General features: G+C 46.9%; 1 protein-coding gene across 23 annotated transcripts in view; it reads right to left on the reverse strand.

Moving 5' to 3' along the window:
• Positions 1-21,003, reverse strand: part of RIN2 (Ras and Rab interactor 2) — a 252,492-nt gene that overhangs the window by 26,031 nt on the left and 205,458 nt on the right. For 19 of the 23 annotated variants that reach the window (XR_012419099.1, XM_074004670.1, XM_074004673.1 and 16 more), the window contains 4 exons: positions 17,171-17,282; positions 12,952-13,024; positions 7,082-7,173; positions 1,610-2,743 (listed from right to left, as the gene is read on the reverse strand). Coding sequence is in view for 22 of the 23 variants with exons in the window: in XM_074004670.1 (XP_073860771.1) it covers positions 1,610-2,743; positions 7,082-7,173; positions 12,952-13,024; positions 17,171-17,282 (1,411 nt within the window). In the remaining variant the exon portion in view is untranslated. Of the gene's footprint in view, positions 1-1,609; positions 2,744-7,081; positions 7,174-11,026; positions 11,070-12,951; positions 13,025-17,170; positions 17,283-21,003 lie in introns of all 23 variants that reach the window. The other 4 variants (XM_074004674.1, XM_074004676.1, XM_065522714.2 and 1 more) reach the window with 2 other exon arrangements.

The following is a 21,003-nucleotide window of genomic DNA, read 5'->3' on the forward strand; positions in this document are numbered from 1 at the left end:
GTTCTAAGAGCAAGTACCATATCCAAATTTAACTACAAAAGGAGCTGGCTGAAGAGCTTCCCGGGACTAACTTGGGTTGGTGCTTGCAGCATCAGCAGGGAGGGAAGGCCAGGCACTGTGGGCTGGTTGGCGCCGATGGCCACATAGCTCAGCCCTGACATCAGCGCCTGCCTGGCTGCACCCCCTCCGACCCCAGCCCCTAAGAGGAAGCTTCCCCTGCAGGTTGGGTTTCTGTTAATACTGAGTCTGATGTGGTCTCCCTTGAGAGCGGGTCTCTGGTGTGATGGGGAAAGAGGCAGCCTGCATGGATATTCTGCCGTCTCCTTGACGTCTTTTTCAATTAGAAGGCACCTCACAAGGGCACATTCCTTTAGCCACTCACTCCAGCAACACCCCAGCTTTAACCACGCCCTGATCAACCAGGCCTGGCCTCAGTCAAACCACAAGAAAACAAACAAGGCTTTGATTCCTTTGTGAGAAAATCAAAGAGCTGCTGAAAATCACTTAAAGGAGAAAAAAGAGAGGGGGGGAGGGGGGAAAGAGAGAGAGAGAGAGAGAGAGAGAGAGAGAGAAAGAGTCCTCTATCACACACTGTTTACTACTTTCAACAAATGGAACCAATCAGAAAGAAAAAATTGGGGTTTAGCTTCTGAACCGCCTGGAAATGTTTGGTAGCTCCAAATGCGCCTGCTGCCTAGTGAATAAAGTCTCTGAAATTAACCTTCAAGAGTCAACCTTCTAAAACTAAAAACAACAAACAAACAAAAAACGCTTCAACATTCTCACCCTGGAAAAAAAGACTGCTTGCCAAATTCAAATCTGCCTTGGCCGAAGTAACTATTAGCAACTCATCCTTTAAATGAGATTATAAAGAAAGTATTTCCCCTTGACGTTGGAGAAAACACCTTTCATGTGACCTCCAAACTATGTTCCTTATTTTAAAGGTACACAAAACAAACCTGTCTTTTCCAGCTTTTGCTTACTCTCAAGCTGTGCTGCTTACAGAAAGTCTATGGGATGAGGAGCCAGCAGGATGGTTCCCTTGAGGGAGAACAGGGGTCCCAGGCTCGCTAGACGCTGGTCAGGTTCTGCTTATCCAGGGGTTGGTAGCTGTCCCACAGGTAAGTTCGCGGTGGAAACTCATTCCAATGCATACCTGAGTTTTGTGCTCTCTGAACATACGCTACATACAGCTCAATAAAAAGTTTCCTTTGCAACCAAGGCAGAACAAAATACCCACTGCCTCTCAGAAGATAACAAAAATACCTTTGTATGTATGCATAGCCTGCAGAGAAGCACACTTCCAGAAACGCCCAGCCCGTGTAACACACACACGTTACCACAGCAGGCGGCAGCTGGACCCACAGAGGGCCAAACTCCATCCCTGAATAGAATCACTCTGCAGTCCCAATCTGCCACTCCAAAAACATTTTTGAGCCTGGCAGTTAGCACCTACTTTGAGAAACTGATTTTTCCATTCAAACCGGGAGAGAAGGTGGAGTTGGGTGTTGTTCTGATGGAGTAAACTTCATCAAAAATAACAAACACAGGTGGCACTGCCCGGACAGAGTTACAATAGATTTTCTATTTTAAAAAAGCGGAGACTTACCTATTTGGTCTTCAGGGATCAGCGACTCGATGGGGGGGTCCAGCTCCGAGCTCTGAGACAAATAGTTCTTGACCTGGGTCATGAACTGCCGGATAGTCTGCAGCATGTCGGTGCTGGACACGTGGCACTCCTTGTTCTCCTGCAGGAAGCTCACGTAGTCCTGCACTAGGCACCCGAAGTAGGTGCATTTGTCCCGGGACAGCTCGGCGATCCTGCGGACCATCCGCTTCTCCGGGGTCATGAAGGAGCTGAACACCCCGCTCACCTTCTGCAGCTGGGACTTGACGAGCTTGGGCAGCACGAAGGAGCTGCTCCTTTTCTTTTTGGACTTGATGGGGGGCGCCATGGTCTCCTGGTCACTCTCCCCCTCGTAGTCCTCCAGGCTGCTGTTGGTGTCCGCCTCGTAGCCAAACAGAGGCATGCTCCGGTCGAACTCCAGCGAGTCGGAGGAGGAAGTAGAAATGCTCATGTCGCTCAGCCGCTGCCGGCCTCCATGGCACGGGGGCCGTGATTCAGAGCTGGGCGGCGGGGCCCTTGTGCAATCCCCCGGGGCGGCCTCAGGCGGGACCCCACCTGGGCTGCCAGCTGTGCCCAGCTCCAGCTCCCGGCCCGCGCCCGGCCGGCCGCCGCTCAAGGTCTTTGCGCCGCCCTCTGCTTCCAGAAAAGAAGCCTGCTTCTTCAGCCGGGGTGGAGGGATGGGAGTTGGTTTCGTTCCAGGCAGAGCTACGTTCCCATGTTTGTTATGGTTGACTGTTTCTGGCATGCTCGTCTGGGTTTCAGTCCTGGCCAGCCGAGGGCTTGTGTGGAGACTATTAATAGCGGGTGGCGGGGGCCTGGGTGGGGGGGACCGAGTCCGCTCCGTGCCATTCGCGTTGGGAGTCCTTGTGCTCGGCCGTTTCAGGCCTCCACTGAGGTCCTGGCTGTGCACTTTCAAGAAAAGGGGATTAATAAAGCACAGGGCCCCGTTGGTCTGGCTGCACTCCAGCTCTGAAGGCGTCCTGGTTTTGATAGAATGCACTCCATTTATAAGGCAGAGCTGACGCAGGGAGGCAGGACACACACCGTCGGAGGACAGAGGCCTATGGGGAGGTGGAGGGTTCGGGGGTTTGCTGTCAGCTGGGGAGCTCCAGAAATCTGAAAGTCATTATCAGTGAACACAAGAATGTAAATACGGTACTCTCAGACCATTCCTTCACAAATTAAAAAAAGCACACTGCATGACAACTCGAGTCTTGCGGGGTGGGGTGGGGGGGTGCGTTGTACTCGGGTTTACTGCATTCCTGTACTGGAAAGGGCAGAAAGCCTGCCAGGCCCAGCTGTGGGCTCACAGGAAAGCTCCAGGGGCCTGCCACTTCAAAGCCCTGGAGAAATGGCTTGGCCAACATAGGATTCCAGCCCTGCCTTTTCACAGGTAAGTTGGAAGAAAAAAAGGAACTGGAATTGTTCCAATATAAGCTCAAAAAAGGTCACTGGGGCTTCCTGACTTGCTTTACAAAAACTGAACCGACTTACAAAGCAACACCACCCTTTCCCAACAACTTCTCCTGGGATGCCCTCCACGGTGCAGCTGCCAGTCAAGGAATCGGGCCTTGAAGTTCCCCTTTGATGGGCAAGACCAGCAGCTGGGCCTGGGGGATGTTACACAATCTGCCTAGGGTTTTACACATTCAGCATTAAAACCACCAAAGGAGGAAAACTACATTCATGGGTTCCATCAGCAGAAAAACCACAGCAAGCTTAATGTGCAGTGCAGGCCCAACCATTTACCTTTGTGGTTTGGAGCCCTTCCTTCCCAAATCCTATATAACCTCCTCACCATGCTCATAAATATGCAATGCCCTGCAAAGTAGTGCAGATTGCTTATTGATCCGTACTACTTGTGTCTCCTCTTGCAGATGAGTCTCAGTGTTCCATATAAGTTGAGGGAGGTAGTGCTGTGATCAGTGGTGCCTGTTATAATTTCCATTTGGGATAGGTTATTCTTTTTTTTTCCCCTTGAGATGGAGTCTGGTTCTGTCACCCAGGCAGACGGAGTCTGGCTCTGTTGCCCGTGCAGTGGCACGATCTTGGCTCACTGCAACCACCACCTCCCAGGTTCAAGTGATTCTCCTTCCTCAGCCTCCCAAGTAGCTAGGACTGCAGGCGCATATCACCATGCCTGGCTAACTTTTGTATTTTTAGGAGAGACGGGGTTTCATCATGTTGACTGGGCTGGTCTCGAACTCCTGACCTCAGGTGATCCACCTGCCTCGGCCTCCCAAAGTGCTGGGATTACAGGCGTGAGCCACTGGGCCTGGTCTGGAATAGGTATTCTCTATCTCTAGCTATGCTTTGCAGTGTATTTCTTTCCCATGGGCCCAGAATGGCTGGGCACGGGAAGACTGAGGTGAAGCCCTTTGGGAGCCCTGGCCCTGCCTTGTCTGTGAGGTAACAGCCGTGTCACATGCCTTATGTAATCTGTCCTGCATCTCTCCTTCTCTCTCCCTACTCCTGCACTGTCCAAGAAAGCCAACAGCCACAGGTGACTATTGAGTACTTGCAGTCGGCTAGTGCAACTGAGGAAGTCAGTATCAAATCTCATTCAGTGTCATTCAATTTAAATTTTAGAACTGATACTCAGTTCAGTCACTGGAAAACGTTTAAGTATCTTTGGAACTTGGTTATGAGAATCTACTTTTTAAACTGTGAATTTAATGAAATCTAAATACAAGCCATGTATTTCTGACAAACATTCAGGGCCTGAGTTGAGGTGTGCTGTAAGTATAAAATACACATTGTGCCGGGCGCGGTGGCTCACGCCTGTAATCCCAGCACTTTGGGAGGCCGAGGCAGGCGGATCACAAGGTCAGGAGATCGAGACCATCCTGGCTAACATGGTGAAACCCCGTCTCTACTAAAAATACACAAAAATTAGCCAGGCGTGGTGGTGGGCGCCTGTAGTCCCAGCTACTTGGGAGGCTGAGGCAGGAGAATGGCGTGAACCCGGGAGGCGGAGCTTGCAGTGAGCCGAGATCGCTCCACTGCACTCCAGCCTGGGCGGCAGAGCGAGACTCCGTCTCAAAAAAATAAATAAATAAAATAAAATAAAATACACATTGGGTTTTGAATACCTGGTATGACAAAAAGAATGTAAAACATTTCATACCTTAAAATTTTTTTATATTGGCTACATGTAGAAATTATGTTTTGGATATATTAAATACAACAAAATAAATTATTAAAATCAACTTAACCTGTGTGGCTACTGGAAAATTTCAGATTACACACAGATTAACCTTATGTTTCTATTAGCCAGGACAGCAGGTCTTGGAGAAACTACTTCCATCTCCTTTGAGTCCTCCTTAGACTTATACTGTCACAGCTGTAAAACTTTTGTAAGGCTTTGTACACTTAGTTCATGTGTGTATGTATCTCCATATATACTACAAATCTCATTGGCAGTGGGTAGGGTCCCAGGAAGTAAGAGGGGATCTTATTAATCTTTGAGTCCTTGGTCTGGGGCACAGTGTCTGCCACAAAGCAGACCCTCGAGAAATATTAGTTTGATGAACAGTATTTTTACTGAGGCACAGAATTTTAAAATATGCTATCTCTACACAAAATGGATAATATACACACTGAGAATCACAAGTCGAATATATGTGAATTAGCCCTTAGTCGCTTCTGGTTAGTAGCCACTGAAGCAAACTCTTTTCCCCTCTCTTTGGCATAACACAAGCGTTGTCCTTGATACTCCGGTCCTTCAGCACTATGCACACAGGACCATCAAACTGGAGCTATGTGGACAGAGGTCAGGAGAGAGAACTGAGACTCAGTGCACATCTTCAAGAGGCCTGGAATCTAGTTGACAATATTGACTTAACTTCAGCAAGTATATTAATCCCTCTCCAAAGGTATGCAGAACTTAGCTGCAAAAGAAGGTGCTGACTTTAAAATAGGGACATTTCTGGCCGGGCGCGGTGGCTCAAGCCTGTAATCCCAGCACTTTGGGAGGCCGAGATGGGCGGATCACGAGGTCAGGAGATCGAGACCATTCTGGCTAACACGGTGAAACCCCGTCTCTACTAAGAAATACAAAAAACTAGCCGGGCGAGGTGGCGGGCACCTGTAGTCCCAGCTACTCGGGAGGCTGAGGCCGGAGAATGGCGTGAACCTGGGAGGCGGAGCTTGCAGTGAGCTGAGATCCGGCCACTGCACTCCAGCCTGGGCGACACAGCGAGACTCCGTCTCAAAAAAAAAAAAAAAAAAAATAGGGACATTTCTATGGCCTGAGAGTTTTACCAGGGTTCTCTTTCCAAATCCCATTACCCAGTCTTGCCATCTGACAGGCCTGAAACACAGAAGGCAATCCTTCTACAGATACAGTCTAAGTTTCATGGCTGAGCACGGTGGTGCATGCCTGTAATCCCAGCACTTTGGGTGGATCACCAAAAGTCAGGATTTCGAGACCTTCCTGGCCAACATGGTGAAACGCCGTCTCTACCAAAAATACAAAAATTAGCTGGGCGTGGTGGCGAGCGCCTATAACCCCAGCTACTCGGGAGGCTGAGGTGAGAGGATCACTTGGACCTGGGAAGCAGAGTCTGCCGTAAGCTGAGATCTCGACACTGTACACCAGCCTGGGTGACAGAGCAAGACTCCCTCTCAAAAAAAAAAAAAAAAAAAAAAAAAGCAGTTTCAGCAGAAGGGAATTCAAAGCCATGCCTAGGCTCCTCTCTGAAGCTTCCCTGGAAATGATACTCGCTTCAAAACAAGTTCTTTAAGAGAAAAATACGCTGGAGGAGGAATACATACATCTTTTATTTGCTAGGTCAAGTATCATAGTGAGTGAAGTCCTAAAATCTTAAGAGAATTTCCTCTTTTGATCTAGGAGGAACATTTTTTGCAAAAGCTAAACCCACATAGATTCCCCCAGGGCAATGGAGAAAAGAAGTTAAAGTGAGTGAGTTGTATGTCTTGATCCATTGTCAACTATTGTCCGGTAGAATTGTGGGGACTTAGGGGACATCGGTAAAGGGGCAGGACGGGGAAGCAAGTACCCAGCTGCCAGAGGAGGGATCCACGACAGGTTAGGACATGGCCCGGAGCAGCAGGACGAGAACTGAATGACGAGAGAGGAAGTGGGACAGATGTTACTCTAGATGTCTGTGCTGTCAAATTCCTCAAAGCACATAAGTGCCATCAATGCCCATGTGCCCCTCAAAAAAAAAAAAAAATCATGCATGCGAGATGCACTACACTGGATTTCCCTTTCTGTCAAGTGCTGCCTCTCCCCAGCAAGATTCCTCAGAAAAGGAAGACATCAACACGTTACAGATGTTTACATGAGGACATCAACATTTTGGGTAGCCCAAACTCATTGATGGAGAAGTTGGAGAGACTGACGGAGCAATGTAGCCTCACTGAGCCCACCATTGACTCTGCTCTGTGGATTCATTTTTAGATAGACCTAGGCAGGGGGCACACACTTACTTAGTCCCATCTGGGCCAGTTCTTCAAGCTGAGCCTCCGACTTGGCTGTTGAAATGGCATAAGGCAACTTCAAGGTAAACGGCAGAACATCCCTGATTGTTCAGAAAAAGAGAGAATGTTTGTAATTACATGTCTGGTTTCTATCTGGTGTTTATTTTCATCATAGAGATGTTTTAGCTGAAACTGTTTAAAATGTCCTAAGTGGACACCATACCATATCAACCAGACGTTATCTTTCCTGGTGGTAAAACTTAACACTTACAATTCCTGTCTCATTATCACACTCAGGACAGGCTGAGAGAAAAGCCAGCATAGTTTCAGTATCAAAGTAGGGACCCAATTGCCCTGCTGAGTAGCTAAAAGGTATGTAGAGTTTACATCAGAATTGCTGACTCTGTTGGCAGATCTGGCACGCATATAAAACACTATGTACCAATTCGCTGCATGCCCATGTGAATGTTGGCCCGAAACTGCCTGGGCAGGAATGTGGAATCCTAAACTGAGATGAATTAGCCCATTGCCTTGCACACTGCAGGCTCTCAATGAGTATCTGTTGCCTTTACTTATGAAACCTTCCCATTAGAGCCCACACATTGGCCTTGGTGTGCTGGAGACAAAACTTTCTCCTGTGTTTGGAGGCAGAGCTTCTCCAATGTACAGATAAATACCCAGGGTCTTCTTATACTGCATCCTCTGATTCCAGAGGTCTGGGAGGAACTGGAGATTTGGCATTTCTGCCAAGCTCTTAGAGGAGGCTGATGCTGCCGGACCCTAGACCGGACTTTGAACGGGAAAGCAAGTCTAAGGTCCCTCATGCCAATAACCCCAGCACCCAAGCAGCGTGGTGCCATGTGCAGATAAATAAACACACATGGCAGAGAGAGCAACAGATCCAACAGGAGAGAACCCAGCCAGCATCAGGGGCCTGCCACAGCCATGGGCCATGACTTGCTTGCTTGGAAAGGGCAAAGGCAGACTTAAACATTTGCTCATGTTCATACACAAAGGTTAGGACCATGCTCTAAGCACTGATGAATTCCCCACAGGGCAAAGCACGACGCTGTCCTGACACAGACGGCAGAAAGTGCTTTTGAATGAATGAATGAATGAATGAATGAATATTCAATAACTATGGTGACTTAATCAAAAGGGAGGGTTTGTTTTTTTTTTTTCCAGTGGTGACAGTAGTCTTACAAAGAAATAATTATTCATTCATTTATTCCACAGATGTTTATGATCATCTGCGATGTGCCAGACATTGCATCAGGGGCTGGAAACAAAACAGACGGAAATTCCTACCTGCATGGAGCTCCACGTCAGGGGATACCGATAGATAATAAACAAATACACAATTGACAGAATCTACGAGAAGGAGATGCATGACATGGATAAAAGTGAAGCAGGAAAGGAGAACAAAGAGTGTTTGAGTGTGAAGGTGACCAGACAAGGCTTCATGAGCAGGCAGCATTTGACTGAAGATCTAATGGTGGCCAGGGGTTAAATCAGAGGGGAAGGAACTTCCAGGCAGCATGAGCAGCAGGTGCAAAGGCCCTGGGGTGGGGAGGGTCTGGCATGGATGAAGAACATCAAGGAGGCCACTGTGGCTGGAAGGTGCTACTAAGGAACAAAACTTGGAGTCCTGCCTGGATTTTGTCATCATGAGACATGCTGAGAATTTCCACTGGCAAGAATAATGATACCAAACAACCTATTGTTTACAGTAAAATTAGGCAACATTCTTGGATAAACCAGATTAAATCTGGATGACTGGAGAATTTTGGAGCCATGGAAGCTGTTAACAATGAATGACAAATTAGTAAGTCAATGAAAAGAGAAAAAAAAAAAAAAACAAGAATGTTTTGACACGGTACTATTCTGCTAAGGTAAAGCCAGGAGGCTGCTCTTTCTTGGGGGTCAGGCCCAGATCACCTCTTCCTTCCACGAGACCTTTCATTTGTCCTCAAATGTTGTGAGCACCCCCTTTGCTTGGCCACTTGTGTCTGCTTGAGATGAAGCAGGCAGCACTGCAGGGGATGGCTGTGTCTGTAATAGCTGCTGGCTGACCTGGCAGGGCGGCAACCCTGATGATAATCTCAAATGAAGATTAATGGGAACCAGAACCTTGTAACACCAAACTAGCCTGTAAATATATGTTTGTATGGCCGGACCAACTTAATTAAAATCTACTTTCCTCAGACAATTTGGGGGAAAAACTGCATACAACAAAACCAACCTATGTTTATATTAAGCTTTTACCTTGCTCAATGCAGTACCTGGAGCTTAAATATCATGTGACTGGTTTGGATTTTTCTTAATGATATATGACAGGAAGCCACACCTGTCCTTGGTTAATGGATGCTTTCAGGCTTTGATCTACTAGAAAATTAGATGTTGTATATGCATCCTCTCCCACTGTGCCAACCAGGGAGCATCCCAGCATCTTCACAAACACATGAACACACACAAGCACGTGCGTGTGCGGACACACACACTCACACAGGGATGCCTTTCCCTTATATCCTATTAAAGAAAGGGGCCTCAATTCTAAAGCTTGCATAACAGACAAACAAAAGCCATCATCTTCGATATAAATGCTTCACCCAAGACTTAAAACATGTACAGTCTAGATTTATTTTGTTTAACTTTGCTCTATACATAGATTTCTAAAGGGGAGGGGACAAAGATCATCGGGCAACTACTATTAAATTACAGCAGGCACTGTAACTCGTGTGGGGCCTGCAACAGCCCTGGGAGGAAGCCGTGATTTCCTCATTCTGTGGATCAGGAGCAGATGATGACGCAGACAGGTGAGGTCCCTAGCACACCCTCGCAGAGCTAATGGAGGCGAAGTGAGGGTCGAAACCCAGATGTGTTGGGCCCTAAGGTCTGTGCAGCTGAATAGTATGGTGGGAAAATATGGGCTTTGGCATTAAGGCAGGCCTGAGTTCAACTCCCACAACTGTCACTGATTGAATGATTGTGGGCACGTGCTTCACTTTTTCTGCCTCAGTGTTTTCATCATCCTAATTTACAGGGTTGCCATGAGGATTAGAAATATGTATGTATGGTGCTTAGCACAGATATAGAAGACCCCTAAAATTATGATTTCCTCTATTCCTCTATTCTGGTCTGAGGACAAGCAGCATCAGCCTCATCCCCTGGGAGTTTGCTGGAAATGCAAAATCTCAGGTACCACCCCAGACCCACTGAACCGGATTCTGCATTTTAACAAGACTCCAAATGACTCTAGTACTCTCGTTACTACACTGATAACACCAAATCAACAGAGTGCTGCCAGGCATTGGGGGCGAAGATGTGCAGTCACTATCTGTATTCTCAACAACACTTTTCAGTGAGCCTTCCCACCATGGCAAATCCTATGTTTATTGATTCACGAATTCTCCTGTGCAATGCATATTTGCATATTCGTGCTATGTGAAACACCAGAACCAATAATCCAATCATTTTCTTTACTTGAATATATTTATATAATAACAACCAACTAAAAAATGTCACAAATATTCTTGTAAGACTGGGTAAATCAACTACCAATTGCCAAGAACATAGATGAGTAGCATAGAAAGAGAAACAAAAACATCCAGTATCTTTGCATTTTGGAACAAACCGAGAAATTCATCTTGGCCTTCCTAGCTGCAAAACATCAATGTTGGAGTTTTCCTCTAAGTACCTTATATATTGGTATCAAGCTTTATAGTTTATAAGGTTTCCATATACTTTATCTCCTTGGATCTTTAAACAGTCCTGGACAGCTGGCCCTCCAGTCTACCATGAACACTGATGGTAACTTTTCTATGCTATTGCCAAATATTGCTTTGTCGGTGTAATGATTTTTCCCAACAACTCCACAATTACCAAAAAGCAAACTGTGAAAAGTAAACATCAGCTGACTTCACCTCTGGCCAACATGTTAGCATTGATACTTACTCCTCCAAACTGGTTGACTTTAGGCCAGACCAGGTGTGCTTCCCTGGGGATGAGAGAGAGAGAGAGAGTGTGTGTGTGTCGGGGGCTGTGCTTCTGCACCAGCCTCCTCTCTTTGGGCAGCACATTTCCTTACACAGGCTCAAGTGATCCTGCCCAAATCATGGCAGGCAGGTTGCATCCTCTTGTGAGGTGCTCCCAGGTACTGGTCCCATTCTCAGTGAAGCCCTCACTTTCCTCCTGCTCGTAAGCAGCACTGAATTCCTCCTCTGGAAGTGCCTCCCCTTCCTGAGGCCATTTATTATGTGGCTTCAGCTGACCTGGAGACTTCAGGGGTAAAGAGCTTAGTGGCTCCCGGCTGGGCACGGTGGCTCATGCCTGTAAGCACTTTGGGAGGCCGAGGGGGGCAGATTGCCTGTCAGGAGTTCGAGACCAGCCTGGCCAACATGGTGAATCCCTGTCTCTACTAAAAATACAAAAATTAGCTGGGCATGGTGGTGCATGCCTGTAATCCCAGCTACTCAGGAGACTGAAGCAGGAGAATCGCTTGAACCCAGGAGGTGGAGGTTGCAGTGAACCAAGATCACACCATTGCACCCCAGCCTGGGCAACAAAAGCAAAACTCCAGCTCAAAAAAAAAAAAAAAAAAAAGAGCGTAGTGCCTCCTGCCCTCTGGCAGAGTCTAGTCAACAGGCACTTAGACTTTGAGAAACAACCTAATCCTTAAATTAAAATAAACTGAGCCAAACTCAAATAAAGTCCCCAGCCTATATGTGTGATTGCTGTGAGAAGTCATGTCTGAAAACATCCTAGTAACACATTTTCCTGTCTCTGCCATATCAGCGGCCATGGACAGACAGAAAAGGTCAAATTGAGTCCAGCCCCATAAGAGGAGGCAATGCCAATCCCTGCAAATAACAAGAATTTTGATCTTAATTACTGAAAAAACACTTGATGTGAAAAAACTGTTATTGCTAAAAAGAAAAAAAAAAATGGAAAAAAAAAAAGAAAGCCTTTCACACTCTGTTTACTCTGGTGAATATTCTGATTTTGGGCCGGGTGCGGTGGCTCACACCTATAATCCCAGCACTTTGGGAGGCCAAAGCGGGTGAATCACCTGAGTTTAGGAGTTCAAGACCAGCCTGGCCAACATGGTGAAACCCCGTCTCTACTAAAAATACAAAAAATTAGTCAGGCATAGTGGCAGGCGCCTGTAATCTCAGCTACTCAGGAGGCTGAGTCGGGAGAATTGCTTGATCCTGGGAGGCAGAGGTTGTAGTGAGCTGAGATTGTGCCACTGTACTCCAGCCTCCTGGGTGACAGAGTGAGACTTCGTCTTAAAGGAAAAAAAAAAAAAAAAAGAAAAAGGAAAAAAGAATCTGATTTTGGAGTTAATGTTGTGTAGAACAAAATAGGTGCTTTGGTTATGAAAAGGACGTGAGTACCCAGTTGGCCTGAAGGACAAGACTGACGGGCCGGTTTAAAGAACCCACATTTGTAGAATGAACTCCATCCCTTGCAGAGTTTTCAGAGGCATTATCATGAACCTTTCAATGTCACAGGTTTGCATGCTCAGTCCCTTTCTGTGTGTATGTGTGTGTGTGCGTGTGTGCACGTGTGTGCATGTGTGCATGTTTCCTGCTTGATGGGTCTGGCTGAAAGGAGCCTTGGGAGCAGCTTGAAGAAATAATCATATGAAGGAGAATTTATGTTTGGAGGGGTTGGGGTAGTTGTTTTGACCTGAAGCCTGGCATGGTGTGAACTTGGTGAACCTGTTCACTTGGTGAACATTTTACTTAAGTAACCAGTCTTACTCTACCAACATCAAATAGGTGGCCAGCCTCCTAGATCCTTTAAGAAACCTCAGGCTAATTATATCCCACACACCAAACAGGGCGTAGAAACCATATGAGAGGAAAAGGCCTTACCTGCTGATGCAGTAGAAAGCAATGAGCCGGAATAAATCTGCAAAACTGATTCCTGAGCCTTCCAGGGAAAAGGCTGGAAAAGAGATTTCAGAAAGCAGCTGATTCTCCCTGAGCACCTTCTGGGACAGGAAGAGCCCCCTAACACCACGTGTGTGGGACCATCTGAGTATTCTCAAACAAACTACCGTGTGGCTTATCAGAACCAGCTGTGCAGAGGAGGCATGTCAGCCAGTGGCCACCGGTAAACAGTCGATGATCTGGAAGTTCATCGCTTGACTCATTCCGAGCACATGCTCCAGTGCTTGGTAAACAGACCAGGACAGACTCAAGTTGCACAACTGTCTTTTTTTTTTTTTTTTTAGCTTCAGAACACAAAGGGCAGGGGACAAGGGGCCAGTCTGTCTGGATTGTATCAGCACAGGACAGGGCTTGGGGAACACCAAGACACCTACTCCCCTTGATCCCTTGACCCTCCTAGGACACACACTTCCTTGGTCACTCCTTTTTGTCATAACAGGGCAACTGTGATAAAAGCACACGGGAGAAGGAATGTAGAGCTGGGAGGATACAACGAGGTTCCCCAAAATTAGCTTTTGGTTAAATTCAACATGAAAGATTCCAAAACTGGCCGGGCATAGTGGCTCATGCCTATAATCCCAGCACTTTGGGAGGCCGGGGAGGGAGGATCTCCTGAGCCCAGGAGTTTGAGACCAGCCTGGGCATTACAGTGAGACTACATCTCTCTTTTTTTTTTCTCTCTCTCTCTCTCTCACTTTTTTTTTAAAACAAAAATTCTAAAACCCATTTACTTGGAGTGTTGTTCCCCCCCTCCACCCCTGCGCCAGTGTACACATTTTCTAACACAGAAGACATATTCTGGGCTGGCTGCAGTGGCTTGTGCCTGTAATCCCAGCACTTTGTGAGGCCAAGGTGGGTGGATCACCTGAGGTCAGGAGTTCAAGACCAGCCTGGCCAACATGGCAAAAACTCATCTCTACTAAAAATACAAAAATTAGCTGGATGTGGTGGCACACGCCTGTAATCCCAGCTATTCGGGAGGCTGAGACAGGAGAATCACTTGAACCTGGGAGGAGGCTGCAGTGAGCCAACATCGAGCCACCGCACTCTAGCCTGGGTGACAGAGCAAGAATCTGTCTCAAAAAAAAAAAAAAAAAAAAGAAGACACATAGTGGCAAGATGGTGTGGTATTTTGCTCATCTTCCAAATCTGGAGCAGCAAGTGGTCTGACTTCAAATACTCATGAATTTGCCAGCCAGCCGCCACGCAACCTCAGCTGAGCAACTCACACTGTTATTCCTCCTAACAGTGAAATATCCTCAGTTTTATGAAGATTTCCTCAATCCGATGCGTTTCTTCTCACTCCATACCCTCATTTATTTTGCTTATTTGCTTTGTTTCTTTTTGAGACAGAGTTTCGCTGTTGTTGCCCAGGCTGGAGTGCAGTGGCGCGATCTCGGCTCACTGCAACCTCCACCTCCCGGGTTCAAGCGATTCTCCTGTCTAAGCCTCCCAAGTAGCTGGGATTACAGGTATGTACCAACAGGCCTGGCTAATTTTGTATTTTTAGTAGAGATGGGGTTTCTCCATGTCAGGCTGGTCTTGAACTGCTGACCTCCGGCAATCCGCCCACCTCAGCCTCCCAAAGTGCTGGGATTACAGGCGTGAGCCACTGCGCCCAGCCGCTTATTTACTTTTTTGTATTATTTTGTTTATTTCTGTAGCACTCCCAAAAACTATCCATACCGCTACACATATACCATCACAGACACACAGAAACAACAAACACACATGTGTGCCACCATTTGTAGAGTTAAGTAGGAGAGAACTGATTTGGAGCAGATTAGCTTCTCCAAGCCTTGGTTTTCTCATCTGGAAAATGGACTCTAACAGTACTTTCCTTATCTCCCAGAAGGGTGGTGTGGGGAGCTGAAATTTTAAAAAATGAAATAATTTATGTGAAAGCACTGTATCCAAATATGAGATATTGTTCATTATTAAGCTGCACTGTCCGTAAGTTATGACAAAATATCTGAATATTTATTTATTTGAGATAGAGTATTGCTCTGTTGCCTAGGCTGGCGTGCAATGGCACGATCTCGGCTCACTGTAACCTCCGCCTCCTGGGTTCAAGGGATTCTCCTGCCTCAGCCTTCTGAGCAGATAGGATTACAGGCTTGCGCCACCACACCTGGTTAATTTTTGTGTTTTTAGTAGAGATGGGGTTTCGCCATGTTGCCCAGGCTGGTCTCGAACCCCTGGCCTCAAGTGATCTGCCTACCTCAGCCTCCCTGAATGTTTTTATAGCAAGTCCTTCCTTCACCTCAATTCACAGAGAAAATAAACAGGCCCTGGCTGGGAAGGGGCCATTGCAGTGGGACCCAGGCCTGTGGTAACTAGTTATGACCAGGCTAATGCTTTATTTAAACAAGCTCTATTAACCACTTGAAGTCACCTGGAGAGAATTAGGGAAGTGATAGAGGCCTCGTCAAATTATGGGGGAAAAACCTTTGGCCACAAGGACCTCAATGAATAACCAGGAAGCTTCTACACACATTGCCCACACTTCTGGAAGAGGAAAGGAAGTGGCTTCCGACCAACACATCCCGTGCTCCACTTTGGACATTAGGGAGGAATTTCAAAACCAGTTAGATCTGTGGCGTCTTGCCTCGTGGACTTTTACATATATATTTTCTGTTGGGCTGTTTTTTCATTTTTAAGACACAGTCTGGCTCTGTCGCCTAGGTTGGAGTGCAGTGGCACGATCATGGCTCACTGCACTTAAGTGATCCCACCTCAGCCTCCTGAGTAGCTGGGACTACAGGCGTGTGCCACCATGCCTGGCTAATTTTATTTTTTCTTTTTTTTGTAGAGATGGAGTTTTGCCACGTTGCCCAGGCTGGTCTCAAACTCCTGAGCTCAAACAACGCTCTGGCCTTGGCCTCCCAAAGTGCTAGGATTACAGGTGTGAGCCACGGTGCCCAGCCCCTCACAGACTTTCAAAAGTCAATTCAGAATTCCTCAATTAATTCACTTAATATAAATTCATTATCAATTCACCTAACACATTATTAACTCAATATGAATTCATTACCTTTCAAAGAGTGGGTTTGCAATGTACCTTGTGGTTGCATCCTAATGCATTTACATTATTGGCTGGGTTCCACCTGCTCGTGCGCCTTTCAGGAGGAAGATTTTCCCTGGCATCCATGACCTTGTGGCCTTGTGAGATTCAGGTTCACAGTTGAGCTGGAGGTGGATCACAGTCAGCCTGGCAGGCTTTACCCTCCACTGACTGAGTTAAAGGTCATTTGGCTCAGCAAGATTGTGCCCTCCCGGCTGAGTAGAATCTCATCTCAGCCCTGAACTTGACCTCCATCTACAGCTTCAGCTTCTCCAAATGCAGGAGGTGAGGTGCTGGGAAATCGGGAAGCAAGAGATTGGAATCCCAGGCTCTGTCCTTCTTGCTTCTGAGCTCTCTCCTCCAGGCCTGCTCCTCCCACTCCTCCCCCTTTGATGTGCAGATCCATCTTCCGATCCTTTCTTGGAGGCTGGCAGTACATCAGAACTGCCTGTTCCCTTTTTTATTTACAACTTGGCCTCCCGACACTTCACATTTCCAATGACCAATCATGGAACAGCAGAAAGGAAACCAACACTACTGAACACCACTCTCCCTTCAAAATATTCGTCAAAAGGTTGGATTCTGCCTCTGATGAGCTGCATTTCACAGAAGACTGAACACTGATTGCCTGGAGGGAACAGGTCTGCTCAGGGATTATTTATTCACGAAGAAGTGCAGACACATGCTTTAGGATTAGATCCTGTAAAAGGGCTCTCTCACTACAGTCTCCTTGCAACTTAGTCATTGGCAAACCTGGGAACCGAATTCGTGTTCCACTTAACTGGGTAGTCGGAGAGAAAGTCAACCTCTATTAGTTCCCTACCATATGCCATGCAGTAGGTTGCACACTTAATATTCAGGTTGTTTGACTCATTAACAACTCAGAGGTTACCATCACCCCATTATACAGATGAGAAAACTGAGGCTCCTGGAGTAGGTTACCTGCCTAGTCATTCAATGCCAAGACTCAGACCCATATCTGCCCATCTCAAAACCAGAGCTCCTTCCACTTCCACTCCCTGCAGAGCCCCGCGGCCCTCATGTCAGTCAGGACCTGAGCATCCAATGACCACTTACTGTATGTGCTTTCCTTTATGGCAAATTCCTTGAGTGGGGCCCCAAATTCACAGGGCAGGCGGAGGGAGAGGACTTTCTTCTGCATTTTGGTAGATTTATGGACCAGGAAGATCTAATGGAGGGAAAAGAAATAAAGCTTTAGGAAATATTTAGAACGTTGGAACCCAAGAATCTGGCTTCCCTCACAGCCAATGAATACAGCCCCTTCATATCCACACTGCATGGCTCCATGGAGGACACTCTCCTGCCCAGGCTGCAGACACCTTTGTTCATTATTGGCTTCAAAAGAATCCTGTTTTCCTCTGACAGAAGCTTCTCCGTGGGGCTAAGAATTCCCCTAGTCTGCATAAGCATTTTCAGTTCGGTGACTGTTTTACTGCTGGAGTTACATTCTCCAGCCCCGTCTTATATGATGTCTTATATGAGTTATATTCTCCAGTCCCTGTCTTATATATCTTGGTTGGTGAAACCTAAATTCTAAACACAGGTAACATGGCTAAACCATAGGTGGTGAATTGGGAGTTCATTGGTTAACTTGGCTTCCGAGGATATTTACAAAAGAACTTTAAGTTTGTTGCCAACAGTGAAAAAGCAGAAGTTGCTTTGTTTGTCATTTTCAAATTGAAATCTGAATTTCTAGCTCCTCCTGGAAAATGAGATGACACAGTATGACCAAACAACAATCTACTGGAGCTGAAAAATGGCCGTTCCATTTGGGCGATGGGTGGATGCATGCTCAAGTTCACCCCAGTGGACATGGAGGCTGTCCATTTATTCCTGAGTCACTTCACATTCTACCAGTTCCCTCAAGATCCTAATATTGTCTTTAGACACGTGCTTTAAAACAGCCCAATTCCTAGTGCTGATCTCAGGACACCATTCTGGCCCTCATCACTGCAGAGGTAATTATGCTGTGTACTGTTGTGCAGGCCGTGCACTGCACAACTCCAGGAGGTACCATTCACCTAGTCTACGAATGAAGTGACTCTCCCTGGAGTGTGGCGTGTGGCAGCCCAGCTGAGTCCTGGCTCCCTTCTGTGGAACATGACCCTTCTCCAAGGATCTTATTCTGTCTGTCACGCTTCTTTAGCTACTTCTCTTTCCTCTGCATTTAAACACCTTACTCTCTACCTCTTCTCTCCCCTACCTTTCTACAGCCTTTCATTTTTTCCCCACCTAATCTTTGCTCCTCTCTTTATCTCCAGTTAATAGCTTGTAAGATACTTTATTTAGGGGGTGGGAAGATGGGTATGGGACTTGAGTATCTGGTGAAGAGTGAGGCTGGAAGACCTTGAGTTCTCTTTTCTCCTGGCACCATGGGGATGAATCCTATGGATTCATCCAGTAGCGGGTTCTGGGAGTCAGTGCCTCTGGGACACCCTAAAACTGAAGCAGATGCTTCCTAAGTAGCATCCTGATGGGTAAGAGGCCGAAGCACTGCGGAGAGGCAGCTGTTGGTTGTTAGGAGAGGAAGTATCACTCCCTTTTACAGGTGGAGATCCCCCTGAGCCTTGGGGTTGGGGAGTGCAACCTCTAGGCCTTATTTTTTGAGGACTGCAGGCTTACATTATATCAGGGGTTGGCAAAGTCTGGCTTGCAGATGAAATCCATCCTGCCATCTGTTTCTGAGTAAAGTTGTATTGAAACACAGCCAAGCCTGATCATTTACATATTGTCTATGGCTGCTTTTGCATGACAATAGCATAGTTGAGTAGTTGTGACAGAGACTGTATGGCCTGCAAAGCCAAAAATATTTCACTTTGCCCTTTATAGAAACAGTTTGTGGATGCCTATCTTAGATTGTAGGATAATTAAGTGTGGGCACCCCAAAAGCCCACTTCACTCATGCCTCCATGGCCAGTCTCTGAAATCCTCCTCCTTCACACACTTTCAGTCACCTGCTTTTCTGTCTCTTCTTTTTTTATTTTATTTTATTTTATTTTATTTTGTTTATTTTATTTTGAGATGGAGTCTGGCTCTGTCATCCAGGCTGAAGTGCAGTGGTGTAATCTCAGCTCACTGCAACCCCCACCTCCTGGTTCAAGCGATTCTCCTGCCTCAGCCTCCGGAGTAGCTGGGGTTACAGGAGCATGCCACCATGCCTGGCTAATTTTTGCATTTTTAGTAGAGGGTTTCGCCATGTTGGCCAGGCTGGTCTCGAACTCCTGACCTCAGGTGATCTGCTTGCCTTGGCCTCCCAAAGTGCTGGGATTACAGGCCTGAGCCACCATGCCTGGCCTCTCCCTTCATTATTCTTGACTGTCCTGGTCCACGTTACTCCTGTCCTGGCCCTGCCCTCAACCTGCCCAATCTCATCAGGCAGGCCCTGTGCAGGGATCAGGCAGGCGGATGGAGAGAACATGCCTGGCTTGTTTCCCACGCAGGTCTCAGCAAGAGTGGACGTGCCCTACCCTGGGAGGGGGAGCTGGGCAGGGTGTTGCCTAGCTCTGCAGCAACTTCTGTCTTTGGCATTGTTTGCAGAAACGCAAGAGCAGACAATTCAACAGGCTGAAAGTGAGGCTTCACAGGAGGTGAGGAAATCCTGATCCTACAGAGCAAAACTAGAGGCAGCAGCTCTGTGTTATGGCCAAGGGATTCTTTGCAAAGATGAGAAAGCACCATGCCTTGTTCCCCTGAGCATGTTCTAGCAGATGTCTTAGTTCTGCCTGTTTCTGCCTGATGAGCAATAAAGAAAGATTCATATGTTTTTTAAAAAGTGAGAACAGACAGACTCTCACTGCTAGGAAATTCAAAAATATATTTGGTGCCCAATTCTTATGACATTCCTCAGCTGGCTACTAATGGGATTTTCCCCTTGCTTCTCCATCTAGTTCTTAAGTCTCTATCTTGTGTTGTGCGTGAAGTCTTATTTTATCTGTGACTTACTGTATTTACCCTTTGGAAGTAGACACTGTACACAAGTGCTATCCTCTTTTATAACTTTGTACTACAGTGAAAATGTTCCATATTCTGCACCATCTAATACGGTAGCCGGTCAAGGCCAGAAAGCACTTAAAATGTGGCTATGGTAACTGAGGGGCTGAATTTCTAATTTTGTTTGCTTTAATTCTTGTAAATTTAAAGAGCCACATGGGGCAAGAAGCTACTATATTGGACAGCACAAGAGATACCAATCACTTTTTTTTTTTTTTGAGACCGATTCTCACTCTGTCGCCCAGACTGGAGTGGAGTGGCACAATCTCTGCTCACGGCAACCTCCACTTCCTGTGTTTAAGTGATTCTCCTGCCTCAGCCTCCTGAGTAGCTGGGATTACAGGCATGTGCCACCACACCGAGCTAATTTTTGTAATTTTAGTAGAGATAGGGTGCCACTGTGTTGCCCAGGCCGGTCTTGAAATCCAGGCCTCAAGTGATCTGTCTGCTTTGGCCTCCCAAAGTGCTGGGGTTACAGGCATGAGACACTGTGTCCAGCCCCAGTCGCTTTCTTGAGGACCTTTCGCAAGTCGTGGAGTGGTCTGGATAGGACGGACAGTGGTCTTGGATAGACAGTAGCTGAGGAAACCATATTAGACTTTGGTCTGTGTGGAAAGCCCAGGGAAAAGAGGACTACAGAGCAGGCAAGTCTGTGGACACAGAACTTTTGAAGGCTGGGTCCCAAGTTGGATGGCTGGACCCTGGCAGAGCTCCCAGACTCAGAAGGAGAGGAAGGCAGCAGAGGCCACCAAGGATCCCAGACCCAGGCTCATCCTCAGTGTCTGGGCTCAAGAGGTCAGACCCAGGCTTCTGGCCAGTGGCCCCTACCCGCTACCTAGATGCCCAGTTACTCTGCTGAATCCTTGTATCTCCCATGGTAACTGAGCAGATAAAGACAG

The sequence above is a fragment of the Macaca fascicularis genome, chromosome 10 (assembly GCF_037993035.2).
Source record: "Macaca fascicularis isolate 582-1 chromosome 10, T2T-MFA8v1.1".
Lineage (NCBI taxonomy): Eukaryota > Metazoa > Chordata > Mammalia > Primates > Cercopithecidae > Macaca > Macaca fascicularis.